Source organism: Aquarana catesbeiana, linkage group LG02 (genome assembly GCF_042186555.1).
Source record: "Aquarana catesbeiana isolate 2022-GZ linkage group LG02, ASM4218655v1, whole genome shotgun sequence".
NCBI lineage: Eukaryota > Metazoa > Chordata > Amphibia > Anura > Ranidae > Aquarana > Aquarana catesbeiana.
Window position 1 is genome coordinate 666910290 of NC_133325.1, and position 27179 is coordinate 666937468.

General features: G+C 41.0%; 1 protein-coding gene across 1 annotated transcript in view; it reads left to right on the top strand.

The window, feature by feature from the left end:
- The window catches only part of SCARF1 (scavenger receptor class F member 1), a 67719-nt gene that overhangs the window by 34728 nt on the left and 5812 nt on the right, over positions 1-27179 (top strand). The window contains exons 7-10 of the mRNA XM_073616634.1: positions 11168-11271; positions 20956-21076; positions 26526-26650; positions 26819-26956. Of these exons, the coding sequence (XP_073472735.1) occupies positions 11168-11271; positions 20956-21076; positions 26526-26650; positions 26819-26956 (488 nt within the window). The remainder of the gene's footprint in view (positions 1-11167; positions 11272-20955; positions 21077-26525; positions 26651-26818; positions 26957-27179) is intronic.

Here is a 27179-nt window from a genome sequence, read left to right on the forward strand (position 1 = left end):
GATTTGCCTAGGTTGGCTGTCCCTGCTGGGGCTTCCCCCCTAATTGTGACCTGCACCTGTATCTCCGATTTTCCCCTCACCACACAGTTTCCCTCTGGCACTTTGGCCCTTTCATCTGCACAAGGTATATATATTTTTCACTTTCACCTTCCAGTCACTAATTACAGCTCCCCCCCCCTTCTCACTCCTCTTTCTCCCCCTCTCCCCTCCTGTGTTTTTCCTCCCTCTCTCCTCTTGCCATTTTTCTTTTTCTTTTTCTAACTCCTTTATCATTTTTTTTTTTTTTTGTTCCTCCTGAGCACTTCACCCCTTCACTTCAGCTAGTTCCTCACTCCTTCTACTCTTCGCTTCACCTCTATTTTCACTCACACCCTCCTTCATCTCATGTGCACCACCTCCATAAGCCCCTCTTCCTCCACCAGGTCCCCACATTGGGTCCTCACAGTCCATTTCTTCTTTTTCCTTCCACCCACTCCTTATCCTCACCTCTTCACTTTTACCAATTAGGGATGTTGTCGCTGCTGGTTTATGCTGCCTGGACAGGTCCCCTCAGCTCCGGGACTAACATTAGCGGCCAGTTTGAGTTGCACGGCGGTGCTTCCCCCTCTGCGCAACCACACGCATGTAAGTAGCATGGACAAATGTATGGATGTGTCAGGGGATATTGCACATTCCCTGCATTTGCCCACTCATTTTCCATATTATCATAATGTCCCTATCATTATTCTTATCTCCTTAGATATTTACTACGGTCTTGCTCCTGACGATTGACTTAAAGGTCCCGAAACGCGTAGAGCTAACAACTACTGTTACAACCATCCATTCATGAATTCACCACGGCCGTCTTTCTCTACCAAGTATTAGTTCTCCTTTTTTCCTAATGTGATGCTTTAAAGGGGTTGTAAAGTTATTTTTTTTTTTTTTTTAAATAACAAACATGTTATACTTACCTTCACTGTGCAGCTCGTTCTGCACAGAGTGGCCCCGAACCTGGTCTTCTGGGGTCCCTCGGCGGCTGTTTCAGCTCCTCCCCGCAAGCATTTACCACCTTCATGCGAGCTCCCTCGCACGGTGGTGAGTGCTTGCGGGCGCGCTCCCGTGATACAGCCGGCGGCTATAGCCGCTCGCTGTATCACTCGGCCCCGCCCCCCGGCGCGCCGCGTCATCGGATGTGATTGACAGCAGCGCGAGCCAATGGCTGCGCTGCTTTCAATCCATCCACTGCAGCCAATCAGCGACCAGGCTGAGCTGCAATGAAGCTGACGAGGACGAGCAGCGAAGATTCGAGGCGTCAGGTAAGTAAAACGGGGGGCCTGGGGGCGGCGGTACTGTCAAAAGTTTTTTCACCTTAATGCATAGAATGCATTAAACAAAAAAGCGCAGCGCTGGATATAAACAAAATATCGTGCTATGTGCCAATACTTTTAAAATATAAACAAAGAAAAGTGCACAATTTGTTCACAAAAAATAAATACATAAACATATAGTGAAAATAATTATGCTATGTGCAAACACTTATAACTGGAGAGAAGTGCACATTAATCCACCAAAATATTATCCGTGAATATTGAGTATAAAATAAGAATTGCTAATCCATTTGTATAAAGTCCATAAATTGTAAAATTATCGCTGTTGGATAACCGACTTCCACCACTGTGAATCCTGTCACCTCAGAAAGATTTAAGGCTTACCGGATAGCCTATGGAAAAAGGCATGAACCGATCTCCTCTTAGGATGCTGCACCTTCTGTGGATGGGTTTTGCTATAGAGTGCTAGGTGGATATTCTCAGATCGTCAGCCATGGAGGAAAGCCATTCGCAACAGCAATTGGTGTCCAGGAGAAAAGAAAGAGATGCTCCGATAGTGTAATAAAGCTTATGGTTCCTTTATTAAAACCGCCATATAGCCATTCAATATATAAACATCCTTGCAAGGAAAAGTTTAAAAACAGCTCCGGTGAATAACGAAAGTTCGCGCATGCGCAGTACGTGCGTGCGTGTCTACCCTACGGCCGTTTCGTCAGAAATGACATCATCAGGGGCACGCCTACACGTCCGCGCATGCGCTTTAAGTACCTGAGCGGCAAAGCGAAGGTACTTAGCCATTGGTTACATAATTACCGGAGTTAAAAACAGCTGAAGCATCAAACAAAATGAAATTACTCATTTGCATACAAAAACCTTAACCAGAGCCATCTTGTGGACAACTGGAATAATGCTTCAAGCTTACACTTAAATTTAATATTTTATTATTTAAATCTTGATAATTTAAAATAAAAATAAATATAAATGGCTGAAGGACGATTCGCATCCCCCTTCAAGTTAGAAACATTTTTTAATTACACAAGCCTAAATAGGTGAGAGAGAAAAAAAAAAAAAGGAAAATCTCTCTCCAAAAACTAAAAATAAATAAAACAATATATCAAAGCAAAAAACTAGATATATTATATATTCTAACGTCACGATAGAATAAAAATCACCCTTTAGATGTGGGGTGATAGACCCCAGATGAAAAAAGCCTTCTTTTGATTCAGAAAGTATTAAAAACTATTAATCAAAAAATGCAAAAAATGATGCAATCACTCTCTATATAAAGATATTCAGGACAGAGAGATAAACTGACCGAAGAATGTGGAGGGGACATCAAAAAAACTCAAAAATGTTGTTAACTATTGTTAATAAAACAATTTATGTCCCACTCCACATTTAGACCCATAGGGACATGGCAGCCTAATCTATATATCCAATTAGTCTCACTTCTAGATATACTGCGTTTACCGTTACTGCCTCGCCAGTGTGGTATATATTTTTCGAGGGCTAGAAATGTGGTACCGGTGGGGTCCCTTCCATGTTTAAGATCATAATGTTTTGAAACATTATGCTTATCAAAACCCCTTCGGATATTTGCAACATGTTCCCCAAGCCTCACTTGTAGCTTTCTAGTGGTACGGCCCACATATTCCAACCCGCAAGGGCATCTTAAAAGGTACACCACACATTTTGTGGAACAGGTGATAAAAGATCTGATTGGATATGTAGTACCTGTTCCTGTAGATGTAAATTCGGTTAACCTTCTCCCCCTGAAGGCATTAATGCTACAAATTTGACACTTTTTACAAGGGTAAAAACCCTTTAAATCACCAAAAAAGGAGGGTCTTACTGGTGGATCTGGGACATTAGGTGCTATAAAGTGCCTAAGATTTGAGGCGCCTCTAAACAGCACACAAGGTTTTTCTGCCAATAGTGGCCCTAGGAGTCTGTCGTTTTTTATAACAGGCCAGTGTCTTTTTATTATGCGTTTTATGGCCCAATGCTGGCTAGAATAGGTGGTCAAGAATGCTAAACCAAAATCCTCCCTTAACTCTATTCCTGGTGGTTTATCTACCAGAAGGGTTTGACGGTCCCTATTTTGCACTTCTGTTATTAGCGTATCGAGAGTTTGGCCATCATAGCCTTTATTTAGGAATCTAGTTTTGAGCACCTCAGCTTCTACTTTGAAGTCCTCCAGCTTGGAGCAATTTCTCCTGAGCCGTAAGAATTGCCCTTTTGGAACTGCTGACAGCCAGGAACGGTGATGACATGAGTCAAGTGGAATATATCCGTTCCTGTCTGTCGTTTTAAAATAAGTAGATGTGGTTATCACCCCATTTTCTATGGTTATTTTTAGATCCAAAAAATGAATTTGGGTGGGGTTAACTTCGTGAGAGAGAACGATGCCTCTGTCATTATTATTCAAAAAAGACAAGAAAGTTGTAACGGATTCAATGTCCCCGTCCCATATAAAAAGGACATCATCGATGAATCTTTTCCAAAAGATAAGTTCATTACGTCTCCTATATAGTACCACATCCTCCTCCCATTTAGCCATGAATAAGTTGGCCATACTGGGAGCAAATTTTGCTCCCATGGCTACTCCTTTCCTCTGCAGAAAGTAGTTACCATTGTGCCAGAAGTAGTTATGTTTCATCGAAAAGTCCAGCAGCTCGACCACGAATCTCTTTTGCGTGATTGAGATGCTGGAGTCACGATATAAGAAGAATTGAACCGCCTCATGGCCCAACTGGTGAGAGATTGCCGTATAAAGCGAAGCTACATCCGCGGTTACCAATAGGTAAGTCGATTTCCACTCTATCTCCCCAAGCAAATTGATAACATGCTTTGTGTCTTTTAAAAAGGAGGGGGTGCCCATCACCAGTGGTTGCAAATACTTATCAATGTACTTACCAACCCTGGAAGTAACAGAGTCGATTCCACTGATGATGGGCCTCCCAGGTGGATTGATTAAAGTTTTATGTATCTTTGGTAATATGTACATAATTGGCAACCTCGGTGCCAAGGGTACAAAAAAATTCTTTTTCTTTTTTATTCAAGATGCCCATATCATAACCCTTCTGGACAAGCGTTTTTAAATTCCGTTTGAAACTAGATGTAGGATCTGCCGATAGAGGAGAGTAAGTTTCGGAGTCAGTAAGAATCCTTGACATTTCATTGGAGTAAGTCTCCTTATCCAAGACGACAATGGCTCCCCCCTTATCAGCGGGTCGGACCACTATATCTTTTCTTTTACACAATGACTCCATACCTACAACAATATCCTGCCTAGATCGAACAGTTCTTGTGTTTAAGTTAGCCAAATCTTTAATAACCAGATCCCGAAAAATATTAACATTGGGGGCCAGAGTCCCCGGTGGGTTAAAAAGCGAGGCGTTAGCCAAGTTAGAATGTACAATGGTGGAGGTTTCCCTCATTTCTTGTCTAGCTGGGTTACTCATGATATACCTTTTAATGTTTAATTTCCGCGTAAATTTATGTATATCTATGAAAGTTTGAAACTTATTCAGATTTCGTGCGGGAAATTTACGCGGAAATTAAACATTAAAAGGTATATCATGAGTAACCCAGCTAGACAAGAAATGAGGGAAACCTCCACCATTGTACATTCTAACTTGGCTAACGCCTCGCTTTTTAACCCACCGAGGACTCTGGCCCCCAATGTTAATATTTTTCGGGATCTGGTTATTAAAGATTTGGCTAACTTAAACACAAGAACTGTTCGATCTAGGCAGGATATTGTTGTAGGTATGGAGTCATTGTGTAAAAGAAAAGATATAGTGGTCCGACCCGCTGATAAGGGGGGAGCCATTGTCGTCTTGGATAAGGAGACTTACTCCAATGAAATGTCAAGGATTCTTACTGACTCCGAAACTTACTCTCCTCTATCGGCAGATCCTACATCTAGTTTCAAACGGAATTTAAAAACGCTTGTCCAGAAGGGTTATGATATGGGCATCTTGAATAAAAAAGAAAAAGAATTTTTGGTACCCTTGGCACCGAGGTTGCCAATTATGTACATATTACCAAAGATACATAAAACTTTAATCAATCCACCTGGGAGGCCCATCATCAGTGGAATCGACTCTGTTACTTCCAGGGTTGGTAAGTACATTGATAAGTATTTGCAACCACTGGTGATGGGCACCCCCTCCTTTTTAAAAGACACAAAGCATGTTATCAATTTGCTTGGGGAGATAGAGTGGAAATCGACTTACCTATTGGTAACCGCGGATGTAGCTTCGCTTTATACGGCAATCTCTCACCAGTTGGGCCATGAGGCGGTTCAATTCTTCTTATATCGTGACTCCAGCATCTCAATCACGCAAAAGAGATTCGTGGTCGAGCTGCTGGACTTTTCGATGAAACATAACTACTTCTGGCACAATGGTAACTACTTTCTGCAGAGGAAAGGAGTAGCCATGGGAGCAAAATTTGCTCCCAGTATGGCCAACTTATTCATGGCTAAGTGGGAGGAGGATGTGGTACTATTTAGGAGACGTAATGAACTTATCTTTTGGAAAAGATTCATCGATGATGTCCTTTTTATATGGGACGGGGACATTGAATCCGTTACAACTTTCTTGTCTTTTTTGAATAATAATGACAGAAGCATCGTTCTCTCTCACGAAGTTAACCCCACCCAAATTCATTTTTTGGATCTAAAAATAACCATAGAAAATGGGGTGATAACCACATCTACTTATTTTAAAACGACAGACAGGAACGGATATATTCCACTTGACTCATGTCATCACCGTTCCTGGCTGTCAGCAGTTCCAAAAGGGCAATTCTTACGGCTCAGGAGAAATTGCTCCAAGCTGGAGGACTTCAAAGTAGAAGCTGAGGTGCTCAAAACTAGATTCCTAAATAAAGGCTATGATGGCCAAACTCTCGATACGCTAATAACAGAAGTGCAAAATAGGGACCGTCAAACCCTTCTGGTAGATAAACCACCAGGAATAGAGTTAAGGGAGGATTTTGGTTTAGCATTCTTGACCACCTATTCTAGCCAGCATTGGGCCATAAAACGCATAATAAAAAGACACTGGCCTGTTATAAAAAACGACAGACTCCTAGGGCCACTATTGGCAGAAAAACCTTGTGTGCTGTTTAGAGGCGCCTCAAATCTTAGGCACTTTATAGCACCTAATGTCCCAGATCCACCAGTAAGACCCTCCTTTTTTGGTGATTTAAAGGGTTTTTACCCTTGTAAAAAGTGTCAAATTTGTAGCATTAATGCCTTCAGGGGGAGAAGGTTAACCGAATTTACATCTACAGGAACAGGTACTACATATCCAATCAGATCTTTTATCACCTGTTCCACAAAATGTGTGGTGTACCTTTTAAGATGCCCTTGCGGGTTGGAATATGTGGGCCATACCACTAGAAAGCTACAAGTGAGGCTTGGGGAACATGTTGCAAATATCCGAAGGGGTTTTGATAAGCATAATGTTTCAAAACATTATGATCTTAAACATGGAAGGGACCCCACCGGTACCACATTTCTAGCCCTCGAAAAATATATATCACACTGGCGAGGCAGTAACGGTAAACGCAGTATATCTAGAAGTGAGACTAATTGGATATATAGATTAGGCTGCCATGTCCCTATGGGTCTAAATGTGGAGTGGGACATAAATTGTTTTATTAACAATAGTTAACAACATTTTTGAGTTTTTTTGATGTCCCCTCCACATTCTTCGGTCAGTTTATCTCTCTGTCCTGAATATCTTTATATAGAGAGTGATTGCATCATTTTTTGCATTTTTTGATTAATAGTTTTTAATACTTTCTGAATCAAAAGAAGGCTTTTTTCATCTGGGGTCTATCACCCCACATCTAAAGGGTGATTTTTATTCTATCGTGACGTTAGAATATATAATATATCTAGTTTTTTGCTTTGATATATTGTTTTATTTATTTTTAGTTTTTGGAGAGAGATTTTCCTTTTTTTTTTTTCTCTCTCACCTATTTAGGCTTGTGTAATTAAAAAATGTTTCTAACTTGAAGGGGGATGCGAATCGTCCTTCAGCCATTTATATTTATTTTTATTTTAAATTATCAAGATTTAAATAATAAAATATTAAATTTAAGTGTAAGCTTGAAGCATTATTCCAGTTGTCCACAAGATGGCTCTGGTTAAGGTTTTTGTATGCAAATGAGTAATTTCATTTTGTTTGATGCTTCAGCTGTTTTTAACTCCGGTAATTATGTAACCAATGGCTAAGTACCTTCGCTTTGCCGCTCAGGTACTTAAAGCGCATGCGCGGACGTGTAGGCGTGCCCCTGATGATGTCATTTCTGACGAAACGGCCGTAGGGTAGACACGCACGCACGTACTGCGCATGCGCGAACTTTCGTTATTCACCGGAGCTGTTTTTAAACTTTTCCTTGCAAGGATGTTTATATATTGAATGGCTATATGGCGGTTTTAATAAAGGAACCATAAGCTTTATTACACTATCGGAGCATCTCTTTCTTTTCTCCTGGACACCAATTGCTGTTGCGAATGGCTTTCCTCCATGGCTGACGATCTGAGAATATCCACCTAGCACTCTATAGCGAAACCCATCCACAGAAGGTGCAGCATCCTAAGAGGAGATCGGTTCATGCCTTTTTCCATAGGCTATCCGGTAAGCCTTAAATCTTTCTGAGGTGACGGGATTCACAGTGGTGGAAGTCGGTTATCCAACAGCGATAATTTTACAATTTATGGACTTTATACAAATGGATTAGCAATTCTTATTTTATACTCAATATTCACGGATAATATTTTGGTGGATTAATGTGCACTTCTCTCCAGTTATAAGTGTTTGCACATAGCATAATTATTTTCACTATATGTTTATGTATTTATTTTTTGTGAACAAATTGTGCACTTTTCTTTGTTTATATTTTAAAAGTATTGGCACATAGCACGATATTTTGTTTATATCCAGCGCTGCGCTTTTTTGTTTATATGTTTAGTGGTGCCCCCTATCAGGGTTATAGCATATAGTCGCAGGATACCTTTTCACAGGTTTATATTTCATCCAATAGGTTTATTTTTACTCATAACTTTTGTACACCTAGCGCAAATTTTTTTCTTTTTAAAAAAAATAGAATGCATTAAGGTGAAAAAATGTTTACCTTTACAACCCCTTTAATGCATCCTTTTACTGATTTCAGTATTACCTACACTGCAATTAATCACGCCCTTATGTGACCCGTGCAACTGTAAAATACTGCCTTACATTTTCTACTAGAGTCTAGATGCAAGTTTTTAACATTATTTTCCTACTTATATTATCTCCACTATCATTTCTAATGACGATTTAATGCGCTAGCTACTTTTATGAGTATTCCTACAATACAATTAATCATGTTATTACGTGACCTGTGTATCTGTAAAATACTGTTTTATAATATGATAATGTATCTATATGTGATGATTTATCTTGAAACAATGACACATTATACGCAATGTACTATCAATCTATGTTCTAAAAAAATTGACTCAATTAATTAAACCACCTTCTAATTAATTTCTTTACTGCATCCGTGTGCTTCACTCAAAGTCCCACACCTTCAAAAACCTTTTTATTATATCAAACGGGATGGAGGATGGGATGTAGTCGGCCCCCCATCCTCACGTAAAGTCCCAATCCTTCCATTCCTTCGTTAAAAAAAATAATAAAAAATAGAAAACATGCTTTCTATCCAGTTTGAAGTGTGACAGTTTTACAAAGTGTTACTATATAGATACAAGTACAGCAGAGAATGAAATAAACAGAAAAACACTACCTAAGGACAGTAGTGAGAAGAAGGCTTTCATAGAAAACATGATTCTTCTATCTTGGTTGGTTTTCCAGTTTCTGTTTGCTAAAAAATAAATACATTGGAATGTTCTGTTCCTGACAGGGGCATCTAATCACAATGTACTGTATCTGTTTCTTTACACTTGGTTCACGCTGTCACGACAGTCACGCCCCATTAACTGCAATAGAACTGTTCTAATCGGTGCAAATCAAGTTGCGCCGACTTAGAAAAAAATTCCTGCACTGCTTTGGGGCAACTTCAACACAACTTGCATTAACTTTTGTTAGAGGTCTATGCAATCCGCGATTAAATCACGCAGGGATGTCGGCTTCAAAGTCGCGTAACTCTGAAGCCACACTGTTGTGAACCGGCACTAAACCCTACAAGGCTATAATGTGTTTTTTTTATAGTCTTCAGAGCCTGTCCTAAGGACATGTGAGGTCCTCTTCCTCTTTAGTCCTCCCCCAGGTATGGACAGCTTTCAAGATTTAAAATGCAGTTGTAATGTGGTGATCTTAGTCCCACACTCTGCACCAATATGCTATTGAGATGCAGGGTGCCGAATTGCATTCACAGCATGACATTGTGAGTTATTCAACTCAGAAGACTGAGGACATTCTATAGCAGAAAATAAATAGTAGTAGTGTGGTAGGCAGCTCTGGATTGAAGGTGAGTATCAGCCAGAGATTCCCTTTTTTTTTTTTTTTTTTTTTTTTCTAATAAGCACCGACTCTGACCAAAGCTCTGCTATACAGATCAGGGTCTTGGCTGTCAAACTGACAGTAGGTCCCAGAGGCTATGCCCATAAACATGTGCTTGGTAGAGAAGGAGTTACCTGGTATAATACATTCTGTATGTTAAATTATACCATACTTTTTATTGCATGTATGCTTGAATGATTCTATAGCTAAAGTGGTTCTAGTTCAGTATTGTTGGGGCTTAACATAAAAAGAGGTCTTCAGGTCTTAATCCATTCACAGTTTTTCTCTTGGAAGCTCTGGTGAGATGCAATCACCTGAGCGCAGCAAATATTTTATACACATAGTGGCTTTTAGGCATACAGATTACAAATAGTGAACAGCACAATTAGAGAAACAGTGAGAGAGGACCTGACACAAAAAAGTGAAAAATCATGTAAGAGCTCATTCAGTAGGGTGGCTAGAGACAGCTGGATTGCAGCATTCTGATGCAGCTAAACTCTGTATTTGGATGCAGCATCATTCTGTGTTGTGGCATACAAACTGGACAATTAGCTGCATCCATTTTGTGTGTGGCCAACATATCCCTGAATGTGAATTGTCTTTGCCCAGGGCTGGTGGAAGCCCTAATTGCATGATCAAATGAGTGGCTACATGTGAACAGCGGCAGCACTGGCAATTGATTTGTACAGGGTGCAAATCTGCCTGCACCGCTGGTTGGTTGCACCTGTTAGCAAACGGAGTGTGCATAGAGGTAGTTTCCCCAACAGCAAGAATTGCAGATTCTCATTGGTGTTAATCTTTATGAATGGGCCTTAAAAGAATAAAATGTAACTGAGAAAATTAAGAATATGTATGTTTTAGACAGTGAATATGTTTTACTGTTTATTAAATGACTGACTCACAACAAGTATGCAGTAACATGGCCTATGCACACCAAGTGCAAGTCAATGCACTTTGCCATGTGTTGTGCTATGCTGCATTACTACAGGCCATTTATTTTAACTGGGCACCAAACACGAAAAAATTGATCACGCTTTACATTTTTTCTATGCAGAGCAACTTACACTATACCTTGGGTATATTGTAGCACAGGTGCATTCTGTAGATGCTTTGGGGTATACAGCACAGTACTGTGCTTCATGTGTTGCTATGAGTTGTGCGTATTACAGTGTGTTAGAGCATCGTAATGGCGATGCAGCACAAGCAGATTTCTATGTGTATTCATTAATAACACAGATAGCAATGGATTTCTCCATGTTTAATATATGAGAATATCATGTCAAAGAGGTATATTTAAATTCTCAGTATAATAGTTTTGTTTTATGTATACTTTAGCTGCAATGAAACATGTCCACATGGCTTTTTTGGATTCAACTGCTCAAGTGCTTGTGAATGTGATGGTGGTCCTTGTAACCCACTGTATGGAACTTGTCTGCTCAGTAAGTCTTTTTTTCTGATATGTTATTTCTGTCTTTATAATTACAGTATATATAGGGTGCATCTTCTGTCATTTCTGAGTTCTTATAAGGAGTATGCATATATAGTTTAAAGTACAATTCCTTTAAAGTATACAGTATATTAACCATTACCTTGTAAAATAAGCCATTCAGTTTAAAATAGAAATGAAAGACAAAGCATGTACTGTATATACAACCCCTATTCCAAAAAAAAGTTGGGACAGTGTGTAAAATCTATAAAATGCAATGATTTGCAAATCATAAACCCATATTTTATTCACAATACAAAATAGAAAGCATATCAAATGTTTAAACTGAGAAAATTTAATAAGTTCAGCTTTTGGAACATGTTACATGTTCTACCCTTTTTAAAGTGGTTGTAAACCCCAGTCATGAAATCTGAGCAAAGCACATATATATGTAGTGTTTACTTGTCTCTCTCCAAAGCTCTAAGTGTCATTTCTCTCTGGTGCTTCGTTCCTCTGTTATCTGCATGAGCCACTTCTGAGACGTTTTTCCGGCACATGGGAACATGAGCTAAAATTTGTGATGGGGAGGGAGATTAGAACACAGCTTGTCTATTCAGAATACAGCTCTGCATGTTCCTTTGTTTCTGTGCCTATGTGGAGGGGGGGGGGTCCCTTTCCTCCAATGAACTCTCACACAGTCCCAGAGCTATAGCTGCAGTTCTCCACTTCTCTGTACTAATCACAGATGCATAAGGATTTTAGCAATTTGAAGGGTTGTAGACTGCAGTTGAACAAGTAAAACCTATGTAGGAGGATTTCTTTATTCTCTGTGTATCATCAGAGGCTATTCACTTCACTGGGTATATGTGAGGGTTTACAACCACTTTAATGCTGCATACACACGATCTGATTTTCCATCGGACATTTTTCCTTGAAATTTCCAAAAAACAAAATTTGAGATCTGGATCTCAAATTTTCCGACAACAAAATCCGTTCTCGTAAATTCCGATCGTGTGTACACAATTCCGACGCACAAAGTTCCACGCATGCTCGGAATCAAGCAAAAGAGCCGCACTGGCTATTGAACTTCATTTTTCTCGGCTCATCGTATGTGTTGTATGTCACCGCGTTCTTGATGTTCAGATATTCCGACAAGATTTGTGTGACCGTATGTATGCAGGACAAATTTGAGCCAACATCCGTTGGAAAAAAAACATGGATTTTGTTGTCAGAATGTGCGATCATGTGTACGCGGCATTAGGGTGGAGCATGTAACATATTCCAGCATCTGCAGCCTCTCCCCCCTTTGACAGCGCATGGGGGATCTTTTCCCCAGCCCACTGTTACAATTTTAAAATAATGCACCTGCGTAGGGCCCCCGCTCACACAGCTGCGTCATTCGTTCACAGCTTCCTGTAAATCAATGCCTATAAGTATCGTACCCCGTTGAGGCTGACAGCTTGTAGTTCTCAATGAACTGTGAGGGTGCTGCTGAGCGCTCTCATAGTCTATTGAGCTTTCTGGACTTCAGTAACTGCCTGCCCATATTGGAGTTACGTGCAGACAGTGTACTGACAGACAGTCTGCAAGAGCCTGACATTACATCTGTGATCTGCTGAGGCGTCCAATCGTAGCACCTGTACTTTCAGACAATCGGGTAACGGGTAACAGACCTGCGCATCTGATTGGCTGAGAGGTGGTTCATTGTTAGAAATGCGAATGAATATTCGCTTTCATAACACACCTGGGTGGGCTCGTAGCGCAATGCTTTGCGCCATGAGTGCACCTTTTTTGAAGACTATTAGAGCCTATGGCTCTAATCAGGTGCTTCAAAAACACCCCCCGCCGCTGCAATCCAGGCGCCCGGCGTCCTAAAAGGGGCCGGACGTCTGAATAGGGGGTGGCCATGGTTAGATTTGTGCAATGCATGAATCTATCCATTATACACTGAGGGGGTGGCTGGAGAGAGGGGGCGGTGCCCGTGCACCCCTAATGGACACACCACAACTGCGTCCCCTCCTCCAACTGCTGGTAATAGCAAAATTGCTATTACAAGAAAGCCGACCGTCGGCTCTAAAAAATGGTACCAGGGTGATGCCTGCAGATACACTTGAAGTACAATAACATACCAAGTACCTGATTTGGCGAAAAGAGGATAAAATAAGGGTTTAAGAGGTTTGCAAAGCATTCCATTCTGTTTTTGTAGATTTTTTGGAATTGGGGTTGTATACAGATATACATACACATACACACACACACATGGGGTGTGTGTGTGTGTGTGTATATGTATGTGTGTATATTTGTATGTATATGTGTATATATATTTTAAATGAGTGATCGGGCATGAAGAGGTGTGAGTGGTGGAACAGCAGGACACTGAGCTTCCCAGTGAATGGCTGTGCAGGGGGCGTGCCAGTACAAGTTTGATCATTGGAGGACAGGCAGGCTGTTCTCCCAGCACAGCCAGAAAACTGACCACAGTCGGATGAATGTGCTCTCATGCCTAGTGTAGTCAGTTTGAAACTGGAAAGCAGGTGGACTAGTGGGAATACCAGGTATTTCACACAAAAGAATCACTGCTATAAAAATGCACTGATTACCATGTAAATGTCACTGGCAGGGAAGGGGTTAACACTAGGGGGTGATCAAGGGGTTAAATGTGTTCCCTAGTTAGTGTTTCTAACTGTGGGGGGATGGGACTGACTGGGGGAGGAGACCTATCGCTGTTTGCAATTACTGCAAACAGCAGATCTGTCTCTACTCCCCTGTCAGAATGAGGATTTGTATGTTTACATACACAAATCCCCATTCTGGCTCTCGTGCCCGCGATCGTGGATGGCCGACGGTGATCGTGCCCACAGGCCACGCGCATCGGGTCCCCCGGCTTGCAGCGGGCGCACCTGCTATGGCTCTTAAAGGAGCCGCCGTACATATATGGCGATTTGCGCAGGAGAGCCATCCTGCTGCCCTATATGTACAGGAGCTGGTTGGCAAGTGGTTAAAAACTGGCTTTTCATAGTTTGTTATGGAGAAAAAAAACACAACGCATGTAAAATGCATTAAACACTTGCATTTTTGGTGCGGGCCCATTAAAGTCTATTACATGTGAAGCGCAATCTGCTGAGGGAAAAAAGTCCCTTTCCAAAAACGCATAGATGTGAATGTGTACCATAGGAAATCATGTTAAATGGACTGTAGTGCGTTTCTGCAAAATGCAGTAAAAAGTCAAATAGACTGTACACTTTGCAAGTGCAGTTGCAGTCATTTTCCTTAGTAAATGTAATTTGGTAAAGTAACATTCTTTCTTGATGACTTTTCTGCCTGGCTACCCTACTTTCTTACATAGTGAGTAAGGTTGGAAAAAGACACAAGTCCATTAAGTCCAACCTGTGTGTGTGCTTTTATGTTAATAGTACATTGTATATCCCTGTATGTTGTGGTCGTTTAGGTGCCCATCTAATAGTTTTTTTAAATTATCGAAGCTCCCAGCTGAAACTACTGCTTGTGGAAGAGAATTCCACATCCTTACCCCTCTTACAGTAAAGAACCCTTTACGCAGTTTAAGGTTAAACCGCTTCTCTTCTAAGTTTAGTGAATGGCCACGTGTCTTTATAAATTCCCTTGCGTGGAAAAGTTTTATCCCTATTGTGGGGTCACCAGTACAGTATTTGTACATTGAAATCATATCCCCTCTCAAGCGTCTCTTCTCCAGAGAGAATACGATCAATGCTTGCAGTCTTCCCCCATAGCTGAGGTCCTCCATTCCCTTTAATAGCTTTGTAGCCCTTCTCTGGACCCTCTTCAGCTCCTGCACCTCCCTCCTGAGGACTGGTGCCCAGAACTGGATGGCATACTCCAGGTGCGGCCGGACCAGAGTCTTGTAGAGTGGGAGAATTATCATTTTATCTCTGGAGTTAATACCCTTTTTAATGCCAATAGTCTGTTGGCTTTGCATGCAGCAGCCTGGCATTACATACCATTACTGAGCTTGTCATCTACTAAGACCCCCAGGTCCTTTTCCATCCTAGATTTCCCCAGAAATTCTCCCCCTAGTGAGTAGATTGCATTCATATTTTTGGCACCCAAATGCATTTCTTTACATTTTTCAACATTAAACCTCATTTGCCCACCCCATTTGTTTAGATCTTCTTGCAAGGTTTCCACATCCTGCATAGAAGTTATTGCCCTGCTTAGCTTAGTATTGTCCACAAATACTGAGATTTACCTGTTTATCCCATCCTCCAGATCGTTTATGAATAAATTAAATAGGATTTGTCCCAGGACAGAACCCTGGGGGACCCTGCTTTCCACACCAGACCATTCTGAGTACTCCCTATTTATCACCACCCTCTGAACTCGCCCCTGTAGCCAGTTTTCAATCCATGTACTCACCCTATGGTCCATGCCGACAGACCTTAGTTTGTACAGTAAACGTTTATGGGGAACTGTATCGAATGCCTTTACAAAGTCCAGATACACCACATCTACAGGCTTTTCTTTATCTAGATGGCAGCTCACCTCCTCATAGAAGGTTAATAGATTCGTCTGGCAAGAACGATTCTTCATGAATCCATGCTAATTACTGCTAATAATACCTTTTTTATTACTAAAATCTTGTATATAGTCTCTTATAATCCCATTTAAGAGCTTGCAAACTACTGATGTTAGGCTAACTGGCCTGTAGTTCCCAGGGATATATCTTGGCCCTTTTTTAAATATTGGTGCTACACTGCCTTTTCTCCAATCAGATGGTACCATTACACTCAGTAGACTGTTCATAAAAATTAGGAACAATGGTCTGGCAATCACTTTACTGAACTCCTTTAGGACCCTCGGGTGTAAGCCATCTGGTCCCGGTGATTTATTAATGTTAAGTTTTTCAAGTCTATTTCTAATTCTATCCTCTGCTAGCCGTGAGGTTGTTTCCTGTGACATGTTATGAGGATAAACATTGCAGTCTTAGTTACTGAAACCCCCCGTTTCCCTCGTGAAGATTGAAAAGAATACATTTTAAACCTTCGCCATCCCTTCATCTTTTGTACCCAGATTCCCTTCATCATCCTTTATGGGGCCAATATGTTATGACCTCCCTTTCTTACTATTTATATACTTAAAGAATTTCTTGTTTTTTTTTTTATCTTTGTTTTACTCTCCTCCGCTATGTGCCTTTGTGTTCTATCTTAGCCGCCCTGATTGCACCCTTACATTTCTTATTGCATTCTTGGTAAGGTTGGAATGCTGACGATGACCCCTCAGCCTTTTATTTTTTAAGGCCTTCTCCTTTGCTTTTATATACATTTTTATGTTGGAGTTAAGCCACCCAGGACTTTTTTTAGCTCTTTTAAATTTATTTCCCATTGGAATGCACTGGCCTATACTTTTATTTAATATGCTCTTAAAACAATCCCATTTTTCCTCCGTGTTCTTTGTTCCTAGGATTTTATCCCATTTAATATCTTCTAGCAAGGAGCGCAGTTTAGGGAGGTTGGCTCTTTTGAAATTCAGTGTCTTTGTATTGCCTTTTGTGTTTCCTATTTGTGTGATTTATGCTGAAACGAATTGACCTGTGGTCGCTGTTTCCTAAATTGCCCCGTAATTCCACATCCGCGATCAGGTCTGTATTGTTAGTAATCAGTAGGTCTAGTAATGCTTTGTTTCTTATTGGTGCGTTTACCATCTGACCTATGAAAATGTCCTGCAGGGCATTTAGGAAATGGCAAGCCTTAGACGAATGTGCGGTTCTTTCCGCCCAGTCTGTCTGGATAATTAAAATACCCCATTATAATGACACTTTCCATCCTTGCCACCATTCCCAACTGTGATAGGAGGTACTCCTCTCCCTCTTCCCTCTGATTAGGGGGCCTATAGCAAATTACTACTACTACATTATTACTTTCCCCTTGGTTTCCTCCCTTTGAAGCTCTACCTATAAGGATTCCACCTCCTCCCTTGCTCCATTAGTGATGTCGTCCCTCACATTCACTTGTACATCATTCAGGATATACAGGCATATCCCTCCACCTTTTTACCCTCCCTATCTCTGCGATATAGGGAATATTCTTGAATGGTTGCCAGCCAATCATGAGTGCTGTTGAACCCAGTCTCTGAAATTTCCACAAAATTGAAATCCTCCTCATACAACAGCAGCTCTAGTCCTCACATCTTGTCAGCCAGACTCCTGGCATTAGTGATTTCTCCACAATCATTCTTGGTGACTTCAACATCCCTGTTAATACTAGGACTCCTGCTACTTCCAAGCTTCTCAGTCTAACCTCCCTCTTTGACCTGAAGAAATGGATACATGCTCCTATTCACTCTGATGGGTAACATCCTCAACCTTGTTTTCTCCCACCTATGCATTCCATGCAACCTCTCCAGCAATCCTTTACCTCTCTCTGAGCACAACCTTATTGGAAACCTTTGCCACCGCAACCCCTCTCTTCTCTACTCTGCTACTGACCACCTCTATGACAAAATCTCATCCCTGTGCTGCCCCAACTTAGCCACTTCTGTCTACAACAGCTCACTGTTATCCTCCCTGGATATACTGCCCCCCCCCCCACACACACACACTACACACAGAATCAGGCCCTCTACAACCTTGGCAAACTGATAACACAAGAAGTCTGAAAAAACATAGCCACGGTCTTGAGCGCCTGTGGCGTAAGACTAAGTCGAAGGAAGATTTCAACCAATATAAATCTTCCCTCCAGAAATACAATTCCTGTCTCCTCACTGCCAAGCAGAACTATTTTATCACGCTAATTAACAACTTATCATTCTGTACCCGTCAGCTCTTCTCTACCTTTAACTCTCTACTTCGTCCTCCCCTGCTTCCATCCACTAACTCAATCACTGCACAGGAGATCGCCAATCACTTCAAACATAAGCTTGATACAATTCGTGAGGAGATCTCCACTGTGGAGATACTGTATTTTCCTCACTTAACACTCCATGTCCACAGGTACAATCTTTATTTCCTTCATTCAACCCCGCCACTATAGATGAGGTTGCTAAACTTTCACTAATGTCCACCTAACCACCTGCCCCCTTGTTCCCTCTCAAATGATATGTTCACCCTCTGGCCCTATTCTATGCTCTCTAACTCACATCTTCAATCTCTCCCTCTCTTCTAGCATCTTTCCCAACTCTCTAAAATATGCACTAGTCACCCCCATACTTAAAAAAAGCCCTCACTTGACCCCACCAATCTTAACAACCTACGCCCCATCTCTTTGCTCCCCTTTTTATCCAGACTCCTTGAACGTCTGGTCTACAACCAACTGAGAGCGTCCACCTTGCCGAGAATAACCTTCTTGATCCCCTTCAGTCTGTATTCCGCCCTCAACACTCCACGGAAACTGCTCTCCTAAAACTCACAAATGATCTGCTAACAGCTAAATCCAATGGACACTATTCTGTACTTCTACTCCTGGACCTCTCTGCTGTCTTTGACACAGTGGATCACCCCTTCCTCCTCAAACACACTTTTGGTCTATGTGACTGTACTATTCGCTGGTTCTCATTCTACATATCCAACTGCACCTTTAGCGTTACTTACAGCTCTACTTCTTCCTCTCCTCTTCCTTTCTCTGTCAGGGTCCCCCAAGGTTCTGTCCTTGGACCTCTCTTATTCTCCATTTACACCTTCTCCCTGGGTCAGCCTCCCATTACTTCTGATACCATTTCTATGCTGACGACACCCAAATCTATCTCTCTACCCCTCAGCTCACTCCTTCAGTCTCCTTATGTATCACTAATTTACTAACAGACATATCAACCTGGATGTCACACCACTTCCTCAAACTCAATCTATCCAAAACCGAGCTCATAATCCCCACGTGCCTCTTCCCCTGATTTCTCTGTCAAGATCGATAACACTACAATCAGCCCGTACCCACATGCCAAGGTTCTAGGTGTAATCCTGAACTCTTTCGGCCCCACATCCAATCATTGTCCAAATTTTGCCACCTCAACCTCTGCAACATCTTCAGAATATGCCCCTTCCTAACCAATGACACCACAAAGCTCCCAGTTCACTCCCTGTCTCTTGACTTGACTACTGCAACTCCCTTCTCACTGGATCACCTTTACATAGGCTATCCCCCCTTCAGTCCATAGAGAATGCTACTGCCAGATTCATCCACCTTTCCCACTGCTCATTGTCTGCTACACCTCTCTGTTAATACCTCCACTAGCAACCAATCTGTGTGCGGCAAGGATGTGCAGTAACCTCTAGCAACCAATCAGTGAGCAGTAATAATGTTCTGTAACCTCTAGCAACCAATGGGTGAGCAGTAATGATGTGCAATAAGCTCTAGCAACCAATCGGTGTGTGGTAATGATGTGCAGTAAGCTCCAGCAACCAATCAGTGAGCAGTAATAATGTGCAGTAAGTTCTAGCAATCAATGGGTGAAGGGTACTAATGTGCAGTAACCTCTAGCAACCAATGGATGAGTGATTATGATGTGCAATAACCTCTAGCAAACAATCAGCACATAGCGCATAGAAATGATGTGCTGTAACCTTTAGCAACTAATCGGGGAGCTGTAATGTGTGCTGTAACCTCTAGCAACCAGTCAGTAAGGGGTAATGATATGCTGTAACCTCTGACAACCAATTGCAATTGCTACCTTATCTGCTGCAGTAAACTGATTTTGAGTGTACCTGCTATTTATTGTATGTTTCAGAGCAGGTGGAGAGATATACTGCATAGTGTTGGGCCGGGGGTGGTGGTGTTGGGCCTGCGGGGCCCCAGGAAAATGATTGCCCAGGGTCCAATCAATGTTAGATGGCCCTGTTAACAACTGCACATTTATTTTTTCCATCAGCCCATCCCCCACAGTTATTTTCTCTTGTATCTCTTGACCCTCCCTCTTAGATTGTAAGCTCTAATGAGCAGGGCTCTCTGATTCCTCCTTTATTAAATTGTATTGCACCTGTACTGTCTCCCCTTTGTTGTAGAGCGCTGTGTAAACTGTCGGCGCTATATAAATCCTGTATAATACAAAATAATAATGCTTCACTTTGTAGAGAATACCCGATTGGGAGCAAGAAATATGAAAAAAACAGCATTTTTGTTTGCACATGATTTTATGGTGGAAATCGGCAGGGCTTTACTACATTTACTGAGCCCTGGAGAAAAAAGGTGCAACTGTACTTGCAAAGTGCGCAGTCTATTTGCATGTACTAAATTCACCCCAATGTGTCACAGATTGCTGGATTGGTGAGGAAAGTAAATATCCTAGGAGGGCTGCAGTCAAGGCGTGTAGATATTTTATTAAAGAACAATATCACAAAGCGTGTCACATTGTCCTTTAACCACTTGACATCCTTAGGCTGAATTTCTTGACATAAAGTGGTTGCAGCTTCCCTCCTGTCTGACAATGGCTCGTTCACACCATACGTGCATGAAAACTGATGGGGAAACTGATATCTCTTTCACATCAGTTTCCATTAGTTTTCATGTGCATCAGTTATGTGCCCTTGTATGTGGTGTGAACAGGGCATATAGAGAACCTTTGTTTTTTTGAGCCCTTGCAGAACATGTGCAGAAAACTGATGTCCCTGCACCATGGTGTGAACGAGGCCTAAAGCTGTTTTTTTTTTTTTTTTTACATACACTTTGTTCGTTAAACTGAGTTGTGACATAGTAGCATGCATTGATTAATGAATATATCTGATTATCCTGCACAGCATCCAGCCAGAAAGGGGCAATAATCGCTGGAGTTCTCATTCCCATATGCCTGCTGTTCATCCTCTGCTGCTGTTGCTGTTGTTGCTGCTGTGGGAACAATCAAATGGACAATAAACATAGGTAAAGAGTGTTCTACTTTCATAATCAAATTCTCTGACCAAGCACAAATCTTAGCAGGAAACCTCTTCACCAATTTCCATGCTGATATTATTTTTAGGCAGTTTGCTATAGACTGATGATATAGTCTAAGTACAGTGGTACCTTGGATTACAAGCATAATTCATTCCGGAAGAATGCTTGTAGTCCAAGCACTCATATAGCAGAGCGATTTTCCCCTTAGAAGTCAATGGGAACTTAGATAATTTGTTCCACAGTGACTTCTATTGTATGCAGTACCGCATGTGGCCAGAGGTGGGGGGGCGCTGGAGAAACTCGGAAATCACTCTGATGCACTCGGAGAGGCTCGGAAACACTCGAACTGAGTTTCCGAGTGGCTCCGAGTGCATCCGAGCGGCTCCGAGTGTTACCAGCATCCCCGCACCTCTGCCCAAATGTGGTACTGCACACCGCAGAGGCTTGAATCCTGCTCATTTTGCGAGACCGCTCGCAAACCGAGTCATGATTTTTTTAAAAATAATAGCTCGTATTTCGAAACGCTCGGTAACTGCGTTACTCGCAATCCGAGGTTTACTGTAGTTTGAAACTTTACTAGTCACTTTCTGCCACATTGATGCTGTTAGTTAATAGGAAATCAACAGACTTTCACATAGATTTGTTCAGATCACATCACTACTTGCTAATTATTTAGATTCCAACTGTCAAGTGCAATTTGAAAACTTTTGAAATAATTTTGATCTTTTTTAACCACCACTTTAACCACCTCCACTGGGAGGTTTTACCCCCTTCATGATCAGGCTATTTTTTGCCAATTAGCACTGTGTTACGTTCTGTTTATATAGATTAAGAGTCTTTCCAAAAAAGTACACAAATTGTAGACAAATTATGACTTCATAGAGTAAGACCCACAATGCTGGTGGAACATATCAAGACATCAATAACAAAAACTAAGAGATCTGGCTATTATACCTTACAGTCATCTACAATACAAAGGATCAAGTACAAGTTAAAAATAGCACAAAAAAAAAACGCTTGTAAAAAACATACATCAATCCCAAGCAGGGGCCCCCAACAAGGTGAAGGAATAGCATCTCAACATCTCCGCCACCCACCGGCCAGCCGAAGTGGGTAGTGAAAAAAAATAGCAAGGTAGGATCAAGGAAGGAAAGGGGGAAAAAAAGGGGGGGGAGAGACAAAGAATACAAGAAAATCAACAAAGAATAGAAAAAACTAAAACAAGAAGGCTGTTCGAAAGCCCGCCTCAACCACCCGCACTCCTCAATCACCTGGAAGCACTGTGTTGTCATGCAATACTGTACCCAAATGAAATTTATGTCATTTTTTTCACACAAATAGAGCTTTCTTTTGGTGGTATTTGATCACCTCTGGGTTTTTCATTTTTTATTACTTAAATAAAAAAAAAAAATCTTGGAAAAAAAACTATTTTTTCTTTCTGCTATAAAACATATCCAATAAAGATAAACTTATTTGGTTCAGATGGTGTCAAGTGTGTGTGGTGGCAACCAGGTGAGGAGTACAAAGACAAGTGTGTCTTGCCTACAGTCAAGTATGGTGGTGGGAGTGTCATAGTCTGGGGCTACATGAGTGCTGCTGGCACTGGGGAGCTACAGTTCATTGAGGGAACCATGAATGCCAACATGTACTGTGACATACTGAAGCAGAGCACGATCCCTCCCTTCGGAGACTGGGCTGTAGGGCAGTATTCTAACATGATAACAACCCCAAACACACCTCCAAGACGACCACTGCCTTACTAAAGAAGCTGAGGGTAAAGGTGATGGACTGGCCAAGCATGTCTCCAGACCTAAACCCTATTGAGCATCTGTGGGGCATCCTCAAACGGAAGGTGGAGGAGCGCAAGGTCTCTAACATCCACCAGCTCCGTAATGTCGTCATGGAGGACTGGAAAAGGACTCCAGTGGCAACCTGTGAAGCTCTGGTGAACTCCATGCCCATGAGGGTTAAGGCAGTGCTGGAAAAAAATGGTGGCACACAAAAAGTTGACACTTTGGGCCCAATGTGGACATTTTTACTTAGGGCTGTACTCACTTTTGTTGCCCGCGGTTTAGACATTAATGGCTGTGTGTTGAGTTAGTTTGAGGGGACAGCAAATTTACACTGTTATACAAGCTGTACACTCACTACTTTACATTGTAGCAAAGTGTCATTTCTTCAGTGTTGTCACATGAAAAGATATAATAAAATATTTACAAAAATGTGAGGAGTGTACTCACTTTTGTGAGATACTGTATATTAGAAACATTTTCATATAAATAAATCATATCATCTGCATACCAATGGAAATATTTAAGTCTGTGCATATTCATGCAGTGTGCAACAAGTTGACATGATGAGATTTGCTTACACCCAGCCTGTATAATTTGAGAGGACACTGAGATATCAGGCCTGTTTTTCTATTCATCTATTCATATCTTCTGTAGGGTTGCCTGTACAAATCTGCGGTAGAATGTAAAATAGAGTAAATATGAAATAGAAACAAATACTGAAAACAACAATTTAGCATGGTTCTGACCTTGTTATATCGCATATACATACCTCCCAACTTTTTGAGATGGGAACGAGGGACACCTATTAACAAAAGTATCTAGGCATAGGACACGCCCCCATGGCACGCCCTCTAAATTATAAAAAGAAAAAGGCACGAGTGATTTTTTTTTTTACCACTGTTATTCCTTTTATACAAGCTTTTGACATTTACAAATGCAGCGGTTTAGAAATTGGATGAAAGGTTTAGCAACTAGGAAACGTTTTTAGAAAGATAAAGAGTGCATTTTATATACTACTATATAGATCAGACCAAAATGAGGGACAAACAAGGAGGAAAGAGGGACAGAGGGACTTTGTTCGAAATCAGGGACAGTTGGGAGCTATGCATATACAGTAATAACTAGAGACCAGTTTTATTTCTCAAAAATGTCAGCGTTTCCAAAGTGACAAAAACAAATCTAATTTTCCCATCATACATTTGCCCAAATTGGAAGATAAAGGTTACAAATTTTGAACATTGTGTAAACCTGCCACCTAGTGGTAATTTAACAAACGACACCATTTACTAATAGGTAATCCATTCAGCTTTCAAAATATTTGTTAAACAAGGTTGTATATAATTAACAATGAACACTGTGCTATTATCAATAAACATTCACAAAGCATGAATTACCCACTTCCAAATGTCAACAAATGAGATAAAGAATGGATGTTTTTCAGACTCAAGCCATCTTTTAGAACAAAGTGTAAACACATTTTTATATAGGACAGGTAACATGCTTTGAAGCGTCACTTTGGAGAGTCTTTTGGGAGTATATTTTATTGGAGAAATAAGAAAATAAGACATACAACACCATTACATTTTTTTTTCTGTTGACAAGAAGAAAATGTTTAGTTTAGCAGAGCCTAACATTTCTTCGTATTGACTAAAATTGACCCAACATGCAATGGATTTGTCCATCAACAGCAACAAGAGAATCTTAGAAATCCAGACATTCAGCATCCTCACCAAATTTCTGGAGCACGTAAGGTAGACTTGGAGAAGTGGTATAAGAACCTCACATACATTGATAAAGTACTTCTATGGCTGTATATTCCATTGCAGCCTATGGTATGTCTTGGTCACAATTGTCAGGAAAACAAACACAGGCAATCCGTACATCTGTCCAGGGACCTAGGTGTTCAAACATGTTTTCTGGGACCCTAATCTATGGAAAGGCCACATTTAGAGCAGCAAAAAGTTAGATAAGACACACTGTCCCACATGTCACTAACTAAATAAATCCCTTTATTCATAGGTAAAAACAATAAGGTGCTCATCTTTTGTCTCAATAATATCAGTTATTTAACATACTTTGTAATTCTTGCTATTAGGAATATGGTGGCTATCCTGCTTATTGCTGTATTCCCCTGACTTCCTGTGTGATAACTGGGGCTGGAAGTTTAGGAGACTCACTCCTATGGTTATATATAATTTAAAAACAAAAAGTTGCAGAATTGATTGGTAAAAGTAATGTATAGGACTTTGTTTTACTTATTTTTTCTTGTTATTATAGGCAGCACTGAAGTTTGAACCATGTATGGTAAGGCTGATTGTACCCAAGTTGATCGATCGACTGGGGTACAACCAGCATGTTGGATTTTTTTCACATACGGTTACGGCCAGCGGCTATAGCCATTGTATTCTGCCAACCAGGAATGCTCCCTGCGCCCCATGCTGGCAGAATACAATAGCACAGCAGGAGGAATCCTCCATCAACACTGACTGTGTTGAAGGGGGATTTCAGCGATTTTGTTTCCTCCGACCCATGGTGGATGGAAAGAAAATCTTATCTATGGCCCAGCAGGTATGCTTTATGCTCCTTTGTAATGTTTTATGGGCTATTTGCTCTTCTGATGAAAAACTGTAATTTTTCCCAGCCTAGTAAAAACTGCAAATATCCCAATCAATTTATGGGTGGCACAGCGGTGTGGTGGGTAGCACTCTCGCCTAGCAGTTAAAAGGTCGCTGGTTCAAATCCCAACCACGACACTACCTGCCTGGAGGTTGCATGTTGCCTGCGTGGGTTTCCTTTGGGTACTCTGGTTTCCTCCCACACTCCAAAGACATGCTGGTAGGTTTATTGGCTTCTGTCTAAATTGGCCCTAGTATATGAATGTGAGTTAGGGACCTTAGATTGTAAGCTCCTTGAGGGTAGGGACCAATGTGAATGTACAACATATATGTAAATTGACAGCGCTATATAATACCTAGCAATTGTTTAGTGCATGCACTTTGAAAAAAATATATCAATTGATAAACTTAGAGCAGGTATGCCTTGAAAGTAACCCCTTCTTTAAATATGCAAAGATACACCAAAAGTTGTGTGATGTAGCTCATTCATTGCACTGCACTTTAACAGTCTGTTGGGGTGCAATTCAAAATAATGGCACACAAAATATAATTGAGTGGAGTTGGGAACGGGTACCTGTCAAAACTAGGTACCCACTCTCCCGCCCACTCCCCAAATGTGGCAGGGGAGGAGGACTTAAAGCGTAACCTTCTCTTTTGGGTGGAGTTCCGCTTTAAATATTGGGCCATCATGTGCCAGGCAAAACCACACAGTCTTGGCACCAAGAACAAGCAGAAATGGATGATTGTATGGAAAGTAAAAGATGTAAAAAAATGATTATCCTTGATATGGAAGTTCTCAGTGGGACTGGATCACTTACCCATATCCTTGTTTTAAACCCTCCACAACACAAGTCTTGCCCCCTCATTGAAGTATAACATGTCTCTAACACACCCAATCAATATTATCATGTATATTCACACCAGCATCTAATATATGTTATATTCCATTATGATTTTTTGTGTTTTAGAAACTTTATGAATTTACTGGCACCTAGAGGTATACTTATTAGTATCTGCTTTTCACTATAGAGTGTCTAATGGAGACGAAGGGTGTTTATCAAGAATGAAGCACAATTTCCAGGGTGCCTTAGTGAACATAAGCTCCCTCTTGCCGTGTTGTTCTGTTGGGAACAATAAAGTTTCCTGGGTTACTGGTAAGAAAATCTCAAAGGACCTTATTGTTGATCACATTAGTTTGTGACAGCAATGAACCATATTTATTAAAATGTAATAAATCAAGCAATGTTTATTTTTGTCCAAGTGTGAAAAAGAAGTTGAAGCTATGCTTTTTCAGCTCATGCTGTTTTTTTTTTTTATTTCAGTTTCTCACCATGATACAGAACTTCCTTTCAACCACAGTTTCATTGAATCCCCCTCCACTGGCTGGATCTCTGAGAACTCATTTTCTTCATTTGAGTCAGATGAAGAAGACCCAATCTACTGTGTTCCTCCCAGAGAAGGTGATATAGAAGGTTATCTAATTACAGATAGAGGCACATTACTAAACAATACTTTCAGTATATTGTGGAAGTGTTTAAAATAGATACACAAAAAAATGACCGACTCTGTGGTTGGTAATAGATATACTGTATATGGTATGCCAAGGTTGCTCCCCGATAGTCAACATACCACAAGCCTTAAAGTGGCAGTAAACTCTGCTTTGTCACTTTTACCTACAGGTAC